Raw genomic sequence first — 17,481 nt, forward strand, 5'->3', positions numbered from 1 at the left:
GCGGCGCGGACGCGGGCGGATCGCTCGTGAGATTTGACACGCACGATGACGGGATCCTAAACTTAATTAGATATTAATCGCCGAACGCGGGAACGTTGTTAGCGAAAAGTTGACGGACGCGAAACGGGAAAGCGTACGTCGTCGTCTCTGCCGCCCACATCCTGCGCTGCGCGGGGACGAAACAGCGCTTTCATCGCTTACGAACGCCGTTGCTCTTCACGAAAATATAATTATAAATTTGGTTTCCCAAGATAGAAGATTGCGCTATATTTTTTGATTGTTTAAAATAACTTTGAAATATTATATAGTTGACGTATTCGATTCCAGCGTGCGAAAATGAATTCACATGAATTGAAAATTGCAATTCATTTTAATGCATTAATTCACTTTAATGTTCACGCGTTTGCGCTTAGTCATGCAAGAAGCATGAATAAAAAGCATATACGGAATACTCAAATTGAAATGCGAAATACTACGCTATTCATCGTTTTGAATTCGGATGGATTCATGTCCCCATTATTTTTCAAATGGATTCGAAGAATCGAAAGCGCGAATTCAAAAATGTCGAAATAAATTCATTTCTATCAATTTCAATTCGTTCGCTGGGAGACATGAGTTTACGTGCATTAAAAATGTATTAATGACAGTCACTGACTTTTTTTTCAAAAGAAAAGAAAAATATAGAAAGACGCTAAATTTTTATACCACGTACTTGGATAAATTATTATAAAACGGTTGACGGTTTTGAGGGAATTGACTCCCTTCCTGTCGAGGAAATCCTCATTGAGGTGAACACGTGTTAGCTTCCTACGTTGCGACCGAACTTATTTTCACATTAAAACAAATAATACGTCACGGGGCCTCGCTCTTAGAATTTGTTCACATATAAAAGATCGCGCGTGGGCGAGGCGCGGAGCTTTCGAGAACAGGCACAAAACGAATAATCATCGTTTGCCCGCGCAACAGAGCATGACTAATATACCCGCGCAATCATTTCCTTATAAACGACCCCCGCGAAAGAACAATCTCGTAAATTCCACGCGCGCCTTCCGATAGAATTATCGTATTTAATTTTGACCGACACGGGATGGAGATAAAATGATCGCAGCTACATGCAAAAATAATATTTTCACATCGTATAATAGTAGTTTCTACACGGAGAAAACGATTTTTTTTAAACTTGATCAATTTTATTGTATCCAAACAAATTTGTTATTTGGAATGGTCCAAACAAACCAATGTTTGAATCAATAAGTATGATTATTTAAATTTGAAACAATAAGTATATATCTTCGTGTTAAATAAATCATTTGTTTGAAACGAAAGATATATTCTCAACATATTTTGCCATTTTTTAAAAATTAATTATTTGTTTCATTGTTCGTGTACTTATTGTAATCAAACAATATATTATTAGGTTGAAAGATATTACTTTAAATAATAGAGTTATTTTTGTCTAATTATTATTTGACAAAAATAACTCTATTATTTAAAGTAATATCTTTCAACCTAATAATATATTGTCTGATTACAATAAGTACACAAACAATGAAACAAATAATTTAAATAGAGATTTTTTTTAACAAAATAACAAAATTTGTATTCAAACAAATAATGTTTTGTATAAGCATATGTTATTTCAATGAAACAAATTTCAGTCAATTAAATAGGAACACTGAATCTAAAGTAACCTTTTTCTCCGTGTAGAATTGTTCGACAAAGCTTTGAATATAAATTTATGTTTGACACGTTTTTCGTTACTTGAAAAAATTCCGTTTTTGAACTTGGTCGTAGACCAGAACGAACAATCGTGTTAGAAAATGTAACCGGAAAATAATAGGGTTCGAGATGACGTAAGACGCTCTTAACGAGTTGCAACGGCGGATGATATAATTTTTTATGGTGCTGATCGTTTAATTAGACCAAATTAAAAGGTCTCTTCGAAGTCAATAACTCATCGACAAGGCATCGTTTAACGTGGTGATCCATCCGTGAAGGATGGTTATTGATGTGAACTTTAATTGACAGAAGTTAAAACTTTCTCTGCAAGTAAAAAAAATGCTCCGAAACTACTATAAGTGATACAAAAATTTATACAAAGAACTTCGTATGTTTCAACTTGGTTCACTACCAGTGATACAGTCCCTCTATACGTTTCAACTTTGATTTTTATCTACGAATTGATCCAAATCAAAAGAGGAATATTTTTTGTTAAATTTAATTATTCGAACTCTTCTTTCTGAAAAATAAAAATTTATAAATAAAAATGAGTATATGGTTTCTATACGTCCTAAACTGTTTTACTTGACAGCAATACTATTTTAAAATTATCTAGATAAAACGATATATATATTTTACCTAGATAAATTTAAAGTTAAATAATCTTTATCTTAAATACATTTACAATTTATCTTATTTTTAGGTAATTGAGTTATCTAAGCGCATTGATGATTGCACGATGATTGCGAATTAATAAAATTCGCGTGATCAGTGGATTTCTAACTTTATCAAAAGATTGAAAACGCATTCTGTCCATATTGCATTCGTCGAAAATTGGCAATCGCTTCGAGACGCGTCATCGTGCTGAGAATGTTTTAAAAGACCATGTGCGAGTCCTCACAAGAAAATTCTTTTACGGTATTGAAACCGAGTCGCGGTGAGTGAGTGACGCCGACGCTATTTCGGCGCCTCGCGTCGTCACGAGCCGCGTCTGAATGGAACGGCACGTCACTATACGCCCCCGTATTATTTCTCATACACAACACATTCGACATATACAGTCTTGCCGTTCTTCGCTCACGTCACGAGAATACGCTCACGTGAATTAGAGCACCGTCGAAAAGTCTCGAACTAATTAGCTGAATCAGAGAAAGGATCGCGGCTGCACAGATATATTTTAAAAAAGTGAGCTTGAGACAAAATATTGAGTAAATAATATATAAATATAAAGTAAATAACAGAGAATGAGAAATCGAGCCCGAACTGGCACAGTTCTCACTCACTGACGTAAACATGTTTTGTTCATTTAACGATAAATATCCGAGTAAATACGCTTGCGCTTCGATCGAATTTAATAAGTTCATTATTTGCCTCGTAATCAGCGACAATTCTCACTACTGTTTTCAACAATTAAAGCTGTATATAAAAATGAAAAGAAATTTAATTAAGGACTTTCAGTCTTCAATATGTTATCAGTAGTTCGTATATACAATTGTTGACTGTTCTAAATACCTTATTCATCTCCTGCGTTTAAGTATGTGCCAAGAAGACTACATTGCACAATGACATGTTACAAAGTGTACATGTGATCCTTTCCGAAAAAATCCAGTGTATGATGAAATTTTTTGATTAAATTTCTTCATCTGCTTGACACAAATTCGAAGCAACATTGCTAAAACAACATTGAGAGAAAAATATTTTAAACAAAGAAAAATACATTTTCTTCAAATCATACGTATTGATGCAAGAATCTGTTTGTTCTATTCAAGTAAAAATATTTTACTTTTAAATAAATAGACACATTATTTTAAATATATAATTTTTACATTTTTTACATTTAAATAATGATTTCACAAATAGGCTAATAATATTATTAAACTTGATTGTTTTCTGATATTAAAAAATCCGCTCATCTGGAATATAAAAATAATCTGACAGTAAATATTTTCTAGAATTGCAAAAAAAATTACTCGTTTAAATTAAAAGTGATTTCTTCCTTTTATTTACATAGATATTTCAATTGAAGAAATTTTCAACTTGACTGCAAGTAAATAAGCTATTAGGACCAATCGAGTAAATATTTTTTGTTTTGTTTTAAATAAGATATTTTTTCTCTGAGTGTATAAACACATTTCTCTCGAGAAGATAAACTTTCGCCATGAGCTCATACAAGAGATCTTAATAAGAGTCCGAGGATCCGGCAATAAAGGTGGAGTAAAGGACACTGATCACGACTAACAAGATCGTCAAGGTTGGCTGCTAATGTGTGTCAATGTCATCGGTCGAGACGAGATTCTTTACGGGGCGACGGACTTCCTCTCTCGTTTCTGAAACGTCGACGAGATCAGGCAGCCGCCACCAACGACGTGGGGGAACCTGACTGGTATGACGTCACCTTTATAGGGGGTTTCGCCGATCGATAAAAGGCGTCACAGCGGTTCCTAATATGGATCGAAGATAAGGTTGCCGTGTGTAATAACGCTTCACCATCGATTCTTTCCATAATTGCGCAAGATGCAAAGGAACGCGACGCCTTTAAAATATTTGGCAATTTATGGTGTTTTTAGAACGTTGTTTTAAGCCATTGAATTTTGATTCGATTTCTTCATTTTAATAAACAAACCATTTCCTCCCTGGCACTCTGCAGGTTCGCGAACCCACGCAGTGAGTGTCTCTTAAGTGCCAAACCGGTTAGCGGTCGAGGTATCCGCAGGTTTATATTTTATACGCATAGCTCGATCTTAGATATCGTCTATCGTAATTTATAGGAAATTCGACTAGATTTATAATTCATGTGCTAAAGTTCATAACTCTTATCTTCCAATTGTAAGTCATTAACGTGTACCCGGACTCCAGCACTGATCCCTTGCATAAAATAAAGAGTTGTATTGACAAGCTGATTCGCAAGTCGTTCCGTAGATTCCATTCGTGTAATTAAAATTTTAAAAGATGTGATAAGATCCAATCTTAATTTACAGAACAAAGTTTCCCAATATCTTGGTTAATATTAGATAAAATATTATATATGTAATTCTTAATAATCAGCACTATCACAATCTAAGAAACATATTTCGATTCACGTTTCCCCCTTGAGAAGCGAAAATATCGGATGACCGATCCACTCGTCGATCGCATCCTCGACATTGAATCGCGAAGGGGTGACAATTGACGGTCAAAGGAATCGAACGGTCAGCGAATGCCTTCGAACGAATGTTGGCTTCGGATTCTATGCCCGTCTCGGATTTTGTCGGCTAATAATAGCTTCGGTAGCGCATACCGAAGAGCTACTATCTTTTCGGCGACGTCAGTTTACTTGTTTTCCTCGTCTACGTACCGGGCTATGAATAATTGTTCAATCTCTCGCGGTTCGGCGAACGAAGAAATGACGCGGATAAATCGCTAGCGATTTGTTAAGACAACGAAACGCAGGGAATCTATTGAAATAAGATCGTGATGTGTGACAGTTCGACAAAGGGTCAACGAACGATCGTGGTACACACCAAAAAATATCAATTTTATTACTAAGAAAAGCGTTTACTCAATTTACTTTATTTCTTCTCGTAAGTAACGGCGATCTTTAACGAAGAATATTTTCTTGATAATTGTCTAATTCATTATATACTGAAAATAAGAATTTATACTCTCGAAAAATATTATAAAATTGTATCAAAGAAACGTCAAAATAAGCAAATCGAATTTTCGTTTTAATTTAATAATTCTGATTAAAGTAATATATTTTGAATTTGATGCTTGTGATGAACTTATGATAAATTTATGGAATACATAAGAACTTACGAAATATTTGAAATAAGCAATATTTGCTTAATTCAAATATATATTTTTTCTGTGTGGATACACAAATTTGTTTTAAATAAATATTACTTCAATGATAAATGTACTTTTAAGATTATTGTTAAGAAAATATTCTTTGCAAAGATAACTATTATTTAAACAAAGAAAATAAAAAATTGAGTAATCGCTTTTCTCAATTCTTTTTTTTCAAAGATCTTACAATTATTAAAATCTTGCTATAATCGATTTGTCGGTTTTCTCTCAATTTTAATTGGAAATATTTATTAGAATGTCAGGCCAGGTCAATCTCAATATGATACGAGTTTCATTCATTTTTTTTTTTATGCAAGCCATTGCATTTGCGAGTGTCATCGCAGAAAATTGTTTAAGATGACGCTAATGAGATGGATTGTTGGATGAACGCGTATAGCGATCACATCGCAGCTCCGAGCTTCCGATCTAATGCCAATCGATCATTGAGTCTATAAATTAATTATAGCTGCTTACCCAATGTCACCGCCGTGAATAAACTCATACGTAACGCGATGACAGGTGATCGCAAATAAAGAATTGTATAAGTTATCCTAGCTCGTATAAGCGATCTTCACAAATTCCCACGAAGTCGCTGTCATTCATTTCTGCAACATGTAATTTAACGTTTCTTCTTACGCAACATCTGATGGGAATTGAAATGTACATTAATAAATGGAAAATATCTTGGACAAAAATGGCGTGCAATTTTTTCCAATATACACGCATGTAGAATACACCTATTACGTTAACACAAAAAAAATTCGTTTCACTTCAACACCCAAGCTTATAATTTTGCACAATGATTTTCAGAATCTTGAAATCATTGTGCACATTTTCAAGCTTCAACATTAAAGTAAAACAAATTGTTTTGTAAGATGTCTTTTTGAGGTTAACTTCTGGACAAAAAAAAAACATCTTAATAAATTTTCGACTTTTTGACCAAAAAGATAACTTAAACAGGTAATATCCTTTCGACATCTCTTCGCCTTGTCAAAATGATAAGAGATCTTTTAATGATCTATTATAGTGATTTCGGCTGTTAGATAAAAAAAAACTCGACGTTTCATATTCTTTTCATTCTTTGTCTTAAATATTACAACTTTTACCATGCATCTCGCTTGCTTTTTATTTTAGTTGCGACACTTGCCGTGAGCGGCGCTAGCGTACAGCAAATTTTTCAATTGACTCCATGCGATGCGTGCGACTGCGTGCGACACGTGTCTACGCGTGCTACATCAACCATGAGGAACAACGCGAGAAATGTCAAAGATAAAGGTCGGACGGATAAGGGCGATAACGAGGATAAACCACGGGAGAAGAAGTTTGATAAAAAGAAATACAGATTACAGAAATACAGCAACAAGTATAAAGGTATGTATATGTTGTGTGTTCAACGAATAGAATAGGTTAAGTTTACAAATGATTCAACTCTCGTTACTCTACATTAGTAAATCAATGGGAGGAGAGGAGGAAGAAGGCTGTGTTACGCGAATTTTATAAAGACCTTACGAAGGAACAACAGAATTCATTGGGAACGTCGTTAAACACGTCCGAAAATGCGGATGAGGCGAGGTATGTAGAACGCATAGATATGGAATTGTTTCAGAATCTGACTGCAAGTCTAATAATCGATTGAATATACGTTTGTGTATGTAAGCAGCAAGTTGAACAAGAAGGGCTACGCCTTTTTCAAGGCTAAGCGAGAGTATAAGCGGAAACATGAGGAGAAGATGAAAAGGAAAGAGGAAGCCATTCGCAAAAAGGCGGAACGAGAAGAGGCCTTGAAGAAATACAAAGAGAAGAAAATGCGCAATTTCAAGTTGTTGTCGAAGAAGACGAAGAAAGGACAGCCTGTCATGAAAGGCAGAATTGAATTGTTGCTAGAAAAGATACAGCGTAGCACGACGTAATCAGTGATTGCTGCTTCATCTCTGGTTAGACTGATTTAATTATCTCACATTATAGCTTAATGGAGCATTTGGAGGAGCAGTGGAATGTTTTCGCTTCTGTACATGATGTATATTGTACATTACATGGCGCCATGTGTACATAAATGTTTTAATAATAGCACATTTTACTTTATTGAATTTTTGCCACACGAGATTGTCTTCAAATTTGTTACATTATATATTTCATGTAATTGTATCATTTGAAGTGACAATTGCATGTATAATCGTTCATTAAATTGTAATAAAATGAAGTAATTATATAAATAAATTATAGAAAAATAGAGAAAATATATAAAGTAAATGAAATTTATACAAAAAAAAATTTAATTCATTTAGCCTCAGTATTATTATAATTTTACAAAGTAAATTGACCAATCGCACTTGTTAAGTAGAATTGATAAAAAATAACGGTTGATATTTAACCGATCGGTCAGGTTAGGTTAGGTTGTGAAACCAGCCCTTATGCTCATTTCCATCAATGTAAATTAACTTTGATTTCGGTTTAACTTTCTCTTTAGGTTTTTCCAATTCTTAAAACTAAAGAAAGAATAAATTCAACTGAGACGAAAGTCAATCTGCGTTGATGGAAATAGGCATTAGAGAGTTTCGTTCTTCGCACTTACCACGAGCCCTTGCGAGCCCTTCGTTCGCGATAGCGACGTAGCTAACGATAAGAAAAGACTTTGTTATTTTTCCAAAGTAAATCAATCTCTAACGAGGCGACAACCTTTCGCGTTGAATCGCGACGCGGACGAGCGGCGAAGAAGAGTCATGGGCTGCCGGCGGCGGGCAGCGGTGGCGGTGTGCCCTGCTGTGCCCCGCGTGCCCTTTCGCGGCGATCAATCGCGGCGCGGCGCGAGCGACGTTCGAAATACGAAATTCCACGCGCCAGCGTGAATCGCGCGTGCGCGCTGGCATTTCGACGGGCGGCCGTCGCTGCGGCTCGTCGGGGATGGTCGGGGACGGCACAGGCCACAGTCGATGACGGTTGCAAATGGCGGCAGCCACGAAGTCTCTGGTACGGGCTCGCGACTAGTTCCACGCCTACCGTGCGCCCCGCGAGCGAGGCGAGCCGTACGCGAACGTGCAGTCCCAGCGCCCAGATCGGTACGTACGTGTAGCCCACCCGAGGAGCGAGCCACCCGGCGAATCGCGCCCGATCGCGCCGTCCGTCCGTCCGGCGTCGGCGGTCCGGTCCGCGCGGACTCGCGGCGCCCTTGGAATCCCGGCGGACGACCCTCCGCGGCCGCGCGCGGCACGAGAGACAGCTCTCGAAGGTACGACCGAGCGTGCACCGACCGTCTCTCCTTTCTCCGAGAACCCGTACCTCGCTGCCGTTCCTCGATCGATACTTTCACGCGATCGTCGGCCTCCCCGTCCGTCGGCCGGATCCGTTCCTCCCCCCCGTCGTCTATCCCGACGACGGTCGCGCGTACGTGTCCCCTCTCCCCCACCCCTCGCCTTTGCGGTGGCCAGCCGGGACGGACGACGGGGTCTTGTCATCGGGTGCGCGCCGCTGTCAAAATCGCGTCCGTTGGAATTCGGTGAACGGGACCGCGTTCGTTGTCGCTGTCGCTGTCGCTACCACCACCGGCTCGAATCGTTCGGACGAGCTAATCGCGAAGCGGTTGAACTTTATACTCTGGGGCCTCCGCTCGGCGCCACGTACGACACGTTTTCCCCGATAGCGCGTCCGGAGAGAGAGAAGAAGAAGAAGTAGTAGAAGGAGAGAATTAGTTTTGCAATTGTAAAAGGACGGCACGCGCGCGGGGTGACGACAGGAGCGACCGCAGTCGTCGTGCGTCCCCGCCGTTGCGTCACGTCGTTTTTAGTGAGCGAAACAAATACCAATTACAGTACATCTGCGTCGGAGCGCGATCTCTCTAAGCGTCTCAGATTGGAGGGGAATGAACGTCCGAGTGTCCTCACGAGTATCTCTGTCTTTCGTTCACAGGTAGTCTTGAGCGAGACGAGGCAAGATGCCGGCCGTCAGAGGAGATGGTATGCGTGGATTGGCGGTATTTATATCGGACATCAGGAATTGTGAGTAACGTCGTGGCCGGCATTTCTACAATTTTTCTTCAGTAACACCAAATTCCATTGCTTTCATTGCCATATTCATTGAATTATATAATGCGATTCCTGCCTCTGCGAGTCGCTCCGCAAGCTGTTCTTCCTGCGAATGCGCTGCTCCTGTATTTTAGTGTTATTTAACGACATTTCATTCATTGAACGATAATGTGCCATTGAAACTGAAACGGTTGTGCGATGTGTTTGACACTGGGAGGAGCAGGAGAAAGGGGGCGGTGTTCTGATACAGGCCTATCTTCTTGATATAGCTCTCAATATCAATTTGCGGTACATTAGCATCATTTGCTAAAAATTTATTAAAAACAGACACAGGTCCACTTAAGCTATATATAGAGATCACAATTATATAGTTTAACACATGTACATATATATATATATATATATATATATATAATTTATTTATATCATTGCATCTCTCAGAAAGGGATTGCCTTTGATAAGTCAATTGGCAATTACTGTTATTTTCCATATCAAATATTTTTGCTGACATGTTATTTCTGATTGATATTTACAATAAAAATTAATCATGGTATTTATAGCGAAAATATAAATTAATATACTACAACCATGAAATTTATATTATTTTAATAGAGATTTTTTTTTTACAGAACAATCAAATCATTTTTATTAATGATTATAGTTTTATAATTGTTCTATAAGGAGTACACATTCTAACATGTTTTTTTTGCTTTTTAAAATGTTATATCAATTTTACCAGGCAAAAGTAAGGAGGCAGAAATTAAGAGAATTAACAAGGAACTGGCAAACATACGCAGCAAATTTAAAGGAGACAAAACACTTGATGGATATCAGAAAAAGAAATATGTTTGCAAGCTGCTGTTCATTTTCCTTCTTGGCCATGATATCGACTTTGGACATATGGAAGCTGTTAATTTACTTTCATCAAACAAGTATTCGGAGAAACAAATTGTAAGTACAATCATTCAAATCATCAATATATGCATGATAATGTAGCAAATAATAATGCTATTTTATGCAATTTTAGGGATATCTTTTCATATCGGTCCTAGTGAACACTAATAGCGATCTGATCAAGCTAATCATACAAAGTATAAAAAATGATCTCGCCTCGCGCAATCCGATTCATGTTAATTTGGCGCTACAATGCATCGCCAATATCGGCAGCAAGGAGATGGCAGAAGCCTTCGGCAATGAAATTCCAAAATTACTCGTCTCAGGGTACCGTATTTGCTGCTATGTATAGCCACTTCGACGGTTTGTATTATATTTTGTCCTGAAATAATACTTGTTCTATAGAGATACTATGGACGTTGTGAAACAAAGTGCCGCGTTGTGTCTGCTACGACTGTTACGGACGGCTCCCGACGTTGTACCCGGCGGTGAATGGACGTCGCGTATAGTTCATTTATTGAACGATCAACATCTGGGCGTCGTAACAGCCGCGGCGTCACTCATAGACGCTCTTGTAAAAAGAAATCCCGACGAATACAAGGGCTGCGTTAGTCTTGCAGTTTCGAGATTAAGTAGGGTATGTTATTGAAGTATAAACAATTAATTATGTGATAACAGTAAGAGAATGTTATCTGATATTTTTTCCGCGATTGTAGATTGTTACATCGAGTTATACAGATCTGCAAGATTATACGTATTACTTTGTACCAGCCCCGTGGTTATCTGTCAAGTTGCTACGTCTGCTACAGAACTATACACCGCCAGGTACTTAATTCATATGTGGAGTTGTGCATACAATATGTCAAGAATTTATTTGCAATTTATATTATATATATGTATACATTTTTCTGCAGCCGAAGATCCAGGTGTGAGAGGCAGATTAAACGAGTGTCTAGAAACAATATTAAACAAAGCTCAAGAGCCACCAAAGTCGAAGAAGGTCCAGCATTCAAACGCGAAGAATGCTGTACTCTTTGAAGCCATTAGTTTAATTATTCACAACGACAGCGAACCTAATCTTCTTGTACGGGCGTGCAACCAGCTCGGTCAGTTTTTATCGAACCGCGAGACCAATTTGCGATACCTGGCACTCGAATCTATGTGTCATCTGGCTACTTCAGAATTCTCGCACGAAGCTGTAAAGAAACACCAAGAAGTAGTTATATTATCGATGAAGATGGAGAAGGACGTTTCTGTGAGACAGCAAGCGGTAGATCTGTTATACGCTATGTGTGATAAAAGTAATGCTGAAGAGATTGTCCAAGAAATGCTAAATTATTTGGAAACAGCTGATTACTCGATTAGAGAAGAAATGGTTCTTAAAGTAGCGATTTTAGCAGAAAAGTACGCGACTGATTACACTTGGTATGTCGATGTTATCCTAAACTTGATCAGGATAGCGGGCGATTACGTCTCCGAGGAAGTTTGGTATCGAGTTATTCAAATTGTTATTAATCGAGATGATGTTCAGGGTTATGCTGCAAAAACCGTCTTCGAGGTAAATAAAATATAATTAGTTTGCTAAAATTGTTTAACGTTCTACATATATACGTTATACTTTGCAGGCACTGCAAGCACCCGCTTGCCACGAAAACATGGTTAAAGTCGGTGGTTACATACTTGGGGAGTTCGGTAATCTCATAGCTGGTGATCAACGGTCTTCTCCAGCTGTTCAGTTTCAATTGCTACATTCCAAAGTAAGTAATTTTTTACTTGCAAAAAGTGTGTTTTTGAACATATGTATATAAATTCATATTTTGCAGTATCATTTATGCTCTCCTATGACTCGAGCATTGCTGCTTTCGACGTACATAAAGTTTGTCAATCTCTTCCCTGAAATACGAAGCCAGATACAAGATGTTTTCAGGCAGCATAGTAATCTACGTAGCGCGGACGCTGAGCTGCAACAAAGAGCATCGGAATATTTACAATTGAGCATTATTGCCTCAACTGATGTCTTGGTATGTTTTATGTAATTGAAAAGTATTAGGCTCAATGGCATCAATGGCATATCTGTTTTTGTAGGCGACCGTATTGGAAGAAATGCCGGCGTTCCCCGAAAGGGAATCCTCTATTCTTGCAGTTTTGAAGAAGAAGAAACCGGGTCGAGTACCGGAAAATGAAATCAGAGAGAGCAAAAGCCCGGCGCCAAACGCTAATCATCACGCTGAACCTCCTGCTACTGCTGTCACCGTGGCAGTTAACAATTCCTCTGCTGATCTGTTAGGATTGTCCACGCCGCCTTCGTCTCAACCGTCTAGTAATACTGGCGTGTTGCTCGATGTTTTGGGAGATATTTATAACATGCCAAATAAACTTGGTGCTACCAACGGCACCCAAAATACATACAACCCTAAAAAGTAAGACATCTTTTATTAGAGATTTTTTTTTATATAATTAAAATATTTATATTTGGACTGTATTTTTTAGGTTTGTCTGTAAGAATAACGGCGTTTTGTTTGAGAATGACTTGATACAGATCGGTGTAAAGTCGGAATTTAGACAAAATCTTGGACGCGTAGGTCTTTTTTATGGTAATAAGACACAATACGCATTGCACAGTTTTCAACCGCAACTATCTTGGTCGGACGAGAATCAAGCAAAATTAGCCGTACAAGTAAAACCTGTTGATCCTATATTGGAAGCTGGCGCTCAAATTCAGCAAATGATCAATGCAGAATGTATTGACGACTATAACGGTATGTTACTTTGACATTTCTACAAATTTTTAATAATTGATATCTTTCATTACTCACGTTATACACGTCTGGTATTTATTTACAGATTCGCCGAGCATGATTATCTCCTTCATTTACAATAATGTGCCACAGAAAATCACGATGAAGTTACCATTAACGATTAACAAGTTCTTCGAACCGACAGAGATGAATGGAGAATCTTTCTTTGCAAGATGGAAAAATCTCGGCGGGTATGTTACATAAGAGCAATACACTCACAACAAAGAAAGATTGATTCGATCAGTTTATCATTTAATTTATTTTCAGTACGAATCAACAACGCTCGCAGAAGATTTTCAAAGCGGTGCAACCGATGGATCTGACACAAGTACGCACGAAATTACAAGGATTTGGGATGCAACTGCTTGACGGAATCGATCCGAATCCGGATAACTTTGTCTGTGCCGGTATCGTTCATATGAGAGCGCAGCAAGTGGGTTGCCTGTTGCGTCTTGAACCTAACAAACAAGCCCAGGTAAATTCTTCAAGCTCTTGAAGGATTTAATGCCATAATAAGTGTGTGATTTGTGTTTTTATTTAACTGAACATTTCTTGTTTACAGATGTTCCGTTTAACAGTACGTTCGAGTAAAGAATCGATGTCGGTAGAGATCTGTGACCTGCTGGTGGACCAATTTTAAACGGCCTAGCAGGCGTAAATATTATCAAGAAATTAGCAACATTACGTCGTGAGAGGACATATCATTATCGAACGATGATGTCATCTCGCGTCGTTCAAAAAGATACTGATGGTTATTTGTTAAGAAATATTTGCGTTGTACCCAAGCTTACACTCATAACGCTCTTATATAAAATCTATATCTTCGTGTAGGTAGAAAGTTTCGTGTCACTGTATATCATTTCATTCAAGAGGCGTAGAGTTTGAATCAGGACTATCGAAATCAGGTACAGAAAGAACGCGAGGAATGTGTATATGAACTGGCTATGATAGACAGTATTATCTCATAATTGAGGATACTAAGGTGTGGATCTGTTTTGAATGCGTCTATATCTTTACAATCTACATTACAATCTACAATTTAAGCGTATGAAGCGAAAATGTGAAATGGAGAAAAGGAATGAAGAGCTAGAGATTTTAGCTGCGGATATGTACGTATTGTAGAAACACTCGAGCCGCATCATAGAAACAAAGTAAATAAGATTTTTTTTTTACTGAGTTTTATAATACAAGTTTTCCTCCGTATCGTTACACAATTTATATAGTTGTTAAACATCAATTGATCACAGATGTGGAACATCTCTCTTTGCACATTATTTTATTTAACCTCGTTTTGTACCTACGCGTCGCAAGTTTTGTTCATATTCATGAATTGCTTGCATAGATATTTTGCCATGAGATTGCCGCGTGAACGAGAGTAGATTTGGGCACAATGACAGTAGTTGTATAATATGAGCTGTTCATCTATAGATATATCCTTATATTTAACGGAGCTGCGAATTAATTATTGTGTATAATTAATAGTTTATATTTAATTGTCTCTGTCCTGATTTTGATTTTGAAAAATGTCCTAGATTTTCTGTATCATTAATATTGACGTATAAATCCATGGCTGGTTATTTCTACGTTTGCAAAATGATATGGGAAGTATTATCGTATTAGTACATCATTAATTGAAATTTAAATGTTTGCAGGTTAACTATTTGTAACTAGAAATACGTTTTATTATCTTCAGAGTCTTGCGTATATTTCGGTAAGATGTATATTTCGGTAGAATGTACAACTCTGTACAGATAATATTTACTAATTGAAGTTTTGCGGAATATGTTTTATAATAACAGCAGGAAGAGCAGCTCTAAATATCGCTTTATAACAATCGGTGTACATATTATCGGTAACCGATTTTATAAAGCTTTACATACAATTGTACATATGAAATTGATCACAAATGGCTATAAATATTTTCAGGATCGATTGCGCTATTCATAGCCATACAAGCTCAAATTTGTTTCTTCAATTATGCTTTATTTCAGGGAAGTAAGATGTATATTTTTCATATTCATATAGTGTAAATCCATGTCTAATGTTCCCCTTGTATTCCTTTTCCCTTAGATTATAGTATATTAGCTGTATTTTAATTATAGTAGATGCAGGTCGAGAGAACACGGCGCTATCAGTTTTTTACGACTTGATTTATTGCATAATGAGATTTTATTATTATTACCTGTCCCCTTTTTCTAATGTTATTTTACAATAGGATATTTTATTGTTAGACATATGATTACAATTGTTAAATCATAAGCAATGTGAAACGAAACATGAGCGTTTTATATTTTCACTCCTCTCGTTCTCATATAATAATTAATGTTTCAGAGACTATGTTATAACAGAGAATAATCTTTTTTCTCATCTACATACATAAATTACTATAAAATTTAATTGACAATTTAATAGACGTATAATCCTAGTTAAAAATAGAAAAAGAGAACGTAACAATTTGCCGAGTTATACTATTATATTTAATATAAGTTTAATAAATGTAAAATTTATATAACTTATTTTCTATATGCATAGATGACATTTTAAATCGCAATCTTTATTTAATTCGACAAATGAGATACAAATTAAAAAATTTCAATATTTTGATTTAAAAATTCAAAGTAAAATTACAATAAAAAAGTATAAATGTCCATTTTTTCACATAACCGTCGTAAACATTGAGATATTTGTCCGTCAGTGTTTCACAAGTTTAAACATTCCTTCATAGTAGTTTCTTGTCCAGGGTCATGAAATACTGCAGAACTGTGATCTTCAATGTTTTTCTATCCTCAAATCTTTTTCTAATAAGAAATTGTTAATGGATCGAAGATAGAAATTTGATGGGATTAAATCAAAATTATGTGATGGTACAGAATTTTTACTTCCGCATATATTTTGAAATGTAATTTGAAATGAAAAAAAATGTAATATATATATATATATTATTTTGTTTCTAATATATATATATATATATATATATATATATATATATATAATACACTTTAAATATCTATGTTTGCATAAATTTCTCTCTTCAAACTATATTAAGAATGTTTTGTAATTTTTATAATTTCGTACGTAACATAATTGTCTTTTATTAATGAATCTTATGATATAAGTTTTTATGAGCTTTGCTCTTCCGAATTTTATGCGTTAGAAAAAGTGAGAAAACTGATTAACGTGAACCCTCGACCAACTATTGACCACCAGTCATGGATTCTGCGAGAAAATTTGATAACGTTACGTTTTAAAAAAAAGACAGTCAACGAGATTTATAACAATATTTCCCTCATGCGTATACAGTTATCATACAGTCCATTTATTATATAGAGATGAGAATCGTGTTGCGCTTAGATTTAAAGGCCCGTGCACGATCTAACGATTTACGTCGCAAAAGACTATTGCACGAATTTAATTTCGAATTATACGTAAAACTAAATACATTATTAAAATATCACGCGAAATTTATCTAGATCGATGGATCGTGCACGGGCCGTTTCACATTCAAATGAAAGTTGCGTTAATATATATGTATAATATACATACCTTTATATTATAAATACATGAATTATATATATGAATATATATATATATATATTCATGTACATACATCAAGAGAAATGTGTGGCGACACACGGTTGTTAGATTATCACGCGGCGATGCTCCGATCAGCTATGACGATCGGAAGCCGTCGGTGTCGATGCGATTCAATATTTGACTACGACACGTGCCGAATATTCGAATAATTCGAATATCTCGAATGTCTATCCGCGTGATTCGTTATTACCGTTATAAAATTCGTCGGTATGCCGAATACTCAGAAAGCCGCGCGAAGCAATATGATACAAAAGACCTCATGTGATTCATCGCATCTCGCGTTTAGTGCCTATCGCCTCCTAATTTAGGATTATCTAAATTATTCGCGAACATCGAGATATTCTAATATTCGGACATTCAAATGTGTAGTCTTAAAAAATACTCGTTTGTTCGCGAGAGAGTTAAAAAAAAAAGAAAAAAAAAGAAAGAGTGTCTGACCGTTGCGCGGGAGTATGACCCTTTCGCGCTGTCGTTCTGTGTCGTTGTCTCCTTTTCATTGCGGTCTAATCGTGTACAGATTTAATGTAGAAATTTAATAGATTTACCGCGAGAGCAACTGCCGAAACGGTTGATGAGCGGGAAAAAAAGAAAAACGCAAGCGCAGGGAGCGAATCGCTATTTTCGATCTCGCT

The 17,481-nt window shown here is 36.7% G+C and overlaps 2 protein-coding genes and 1 long non-coding RNA gene across 8 annotated transcripts; 2 read left to right on the forward strand and 1 right to left on the reverse strand.

Annotated features, from left to right (window-relative positions):
- Positions 1–1,570: 1,570 nt before the first annotated feature.
- On the reverse strand, positions 1,571–8,336 carry LOC113003496. Of its 2 annotated transcripts, XR_003268518.2 has the most exons (4): positions 8,117–8,336; positions 6,019–6,149; positions 3,232–3,391; positions 1,572–3,135 (listed from the first exon to the last, which is right to left on the reverse strand). It is a non-coding gene; the product is annotated as an uncharacterized LOC113003496 (long non-coding RNA). The 2 variants fall into 2 exon arrangements; XR_005574169.1 differs by having other exon boundaries at positions 1,571–3,391.
- LOC105199043 (thyroid transcription factor 1-associated protein 26 homolog) lies at positions 5,060–7,801 on the forward strand. Of its 2 annotated transcripts, none has more exons than XM_026133130.2 (4): positions 5,060–5,211; positions 6,679–6,915; positions 6,993–7,116; positions 7,202–7,801. In XM_026133130.2, the coding sequence occupies exons 2-4, from the start codon at positions 6,786–6,788 to the stop codon at positions 7,452–7,454; spliced, it is 507 nt and encodes a 168-aa protein (XP_025988915.2). In that variant the 5' UTR covers positions 5,060–5,211; positions 6,679–6,785; the 3' UTR covers positions 7,455–7,801. The 2 variants fall into 2 exon arrangements, with proteins under 2 accessions (XP_025988915.2, XP_011164253.2); XM_011165951.3 differs by having other exon boundaries at positions 5,077–5,211; positions 7,205–7,799.
- Positions 8,337–8,451: 115 nt separating the features above from the next.
- On the forward strand, positions 8,452–15,530 carry LOC105199044 (AP-2 complex subunit alpha). Of its 4 annotated transcripts, none has more exons than XM_011165952.3 (14): positions 8,452–8,600; positions 9,448–9,536; positions 10,303–10,514; positions 10,591–10,784; positions 10,863–11,094; positions 11,174–11,282; positions 11,372–12,015; positions 12,083–12,214; positions 12,281–12,478; positions 12,543–12,877; positions 12,948–13,216; positions 13,302–13,446; positions 13,523–13,730; positions 13,818–15,530. In XM_011165952.3, the coding sequence occupies exons 2-14, from the start codon at positions 9,473–9,475 to the stop codon at positions 13,893–13,895; spliced, it is 2,820 nt and encodes a 939-aa protein (XP_011164254.1). In that variant the 5' UTR covers positions 8,452–8,600; positions 9,448–9,472; the 3' UTR covers positions 13,896–15,530. The 4 variants fall into 4 exon arrangements, with proteins under 4 accessions (XP_011164254.1, XP_025988910.1, XP_039301989.1 ...); XM_026133125.2 differs by having other exon boundaries at positions 8,457–8,511; positions 13,818–13,895; XM_039446055.1 differs by lacking the exon at positions 8,452–8,600 and adding an exon at positions 8,648–8,770 and having other exon boundaries at positions 13,818–13,895.
- Positions 15,531–17,481: the final 1,951 nt, after the last annotated feature.

This window comes from Solenopsis invicta, chromosome 2, assembly GCF_016802725.1.
Source record: "Solenopsis invicta isolate M01_SB chromosome 2, UNIL_Sinv_3.0, whole genome shotgun sequence".
In the NCBI taxonomy this organism is placed as follows: Eukaryota; Metazoa; Arthropoda; class Insecta; order Hymenoptera; family Formicidae; genus Solenopsis; species Solenopsis invicta.